The sequence below is a fragment of the Aureococcus anophagefferens genome (assembly GCF_000186865.1).
Source record: "Aureococcus anophagefferens unplaced genomic scaffold AURANscaffold_295, whole genome shotgun sequence".
Classification (NCBI taxonomy): domain Eukaryota; class Pelagophyceae; order Pelagomonadales; family Pelagomonadaceae; genus Aureococcus; species Aureococcus anophagefferens.
The window spans coordinates 4,832-6,373 of NW_008705825.1; the positions used below are offsets into that span (position 1 = coordinate 4,832).

Consider the following 1,542-nt stretch of genomic DNA (forward strand, 5'->3'; position numbering starts at 1 on the left):
CCCCGACCTCCCCGCGCGCCTTCCCCGACCCCCGATCCCTTAGGTCACGCACGGCGGCGCGGCGGGCGACGACCTGTCGTTCGAGCGCCTGCCACCGCAGCCACTCGGCGAGGCCAACCGGGACCCTGCCGCCCGCGTGGCCGGGCTCGACGCCGCGGACCGCGAGCGCGACGGCGCCGCGGCGAAGCGCCAGTACGTCGACGGAGCGAAGCGCCAGTACGTCGACGGCGCGAAGCACCAGTGCGTCGACGGCGGCGCGCGGGCCGTCGAGGACGCCATGGCCGTCGAAGAGCCCGTGTCCGTCGTCGGCGCCGACGCCGCCACGCCCGAGGCCGAGGCCGCGCCGCGGCAGCGGCAGAGCGTGGCCCACGCGACGGCGTCCTTCGCGAGGCTAGCGCCGGCGTCACGGCGTCACGGCGGCGTGAGCGTGACGGCGTTCCACGCGCGGCCGCCGCCGCGCCTCGAGGCGCCGCCGCCGGGCGTCTGGGCCCCGGCGCCGCTGCCCGCCGCGACCGCGCCGCCGCCGGCGCCGGCGCCGCTCCTCCCCGAGCCCGCCGCGGAGCAGCTGCCGCCGGCCGTCGGCTCGCGCGTCCGCGTGCACACGTTCCCCGAGAACGACGACCGGCGGCCGCCGGCCTGGTTCCCGGCGACGGTCGTGCGCGTCGACGCGCCGCCGCCGAAGCGGCGGCCCTCGGCGGGCGCCGCCGCGAAGCGGTCGCCGCGGAAGAAGCCCAAGGGCGCCGAGGTCGAGATCCGCTACGACAACGACGGCAGCATCGACGTCCTCCGCTGGCCCGACGACGCCGCGGACGTGCGCGTCGACGCGGCGGCGGCCTGGGACCCCGGCGCCCTCGAGGCCTGGCGGAGCTGCGGCAAGAAGCGGAAGCGCGGCGCGGGCGCGCCGACGGCGCCGCTCGAGGCGCCGCCGCCGGCCGCGACGCCCGCGCCGGGCGCGACGCCGAAGGCCGCGGGCACGAGCGCGGCGGCGGACGACGCGGACACGAAGCAGCTCAGCGGCAAGCAGTTCTACTTCACGGAGACGCGCTCCGAGGCCAAGGCCGCCGTCAAGCGCGACCACGCGGACGCGAGCGACAAGGAGCAGCAGGCGCTCGTCGAGAAGGCGCTCCGCGCGGGCTGGAAGGCGCTCGACGACGGCGCCAAGGCCCAGTGGGCCGCGGACGCGCCCGAGATCGTCACGAAGCAGCTCAGCGGCAAGCAGTTCTACCGCAAGGAGAAGCGCGCCGAGGCCAAGGCCGCCGTCGAGCGCGACCACGCGGACGCGAGCGGCAGGGAGCAGCAGGCGCTCGTCGAGAAGGCGCTCCGCGCGGGCTGGAAGGCGCTCGACGACGGCGCCAAGGCCCAGTGGGACGCGGACGCGGCCGAGGCCGAGGTCGTCACGGAGGGCAAGAAGTTCTACTTCACGGAGACGCGCTCCGAGGCCAAGGCCGCCGTCAAGCGCGACCACGCGGACGCGAGCGACAAGGAGCAGCAGGCGCTCGTCGAGAAGGCGCTCCGCGCGGGCTGGAAGGCGCTCGACGACGG

General features: G+C 77.6%; 1 protein-coding gene across 1 annotated transcript in view; it reads left to right on the plus strand.

Moving 5' to 3' along the window:
- Positions 1-277: 277 nt before the first annotated feature.
- Positions 278-1,542, plus strand: part of AURANDRAFT_68684 (hypothetical protein) — a gene marked incomplete at both ends in the record, with an annotated part of 2,338 nt that continues 1,073 nt past the window's right edge. Inside the window, one exon of the mRNA XM_009044397.1 lies at positions 278-1,498. Within this exon, the coding sequence (XP_009042645.1) occupies positions 278-1,498 (1,221 nt within the window). The remainder of the gene's footprint in view (positions 1,499-1,542) is intronic.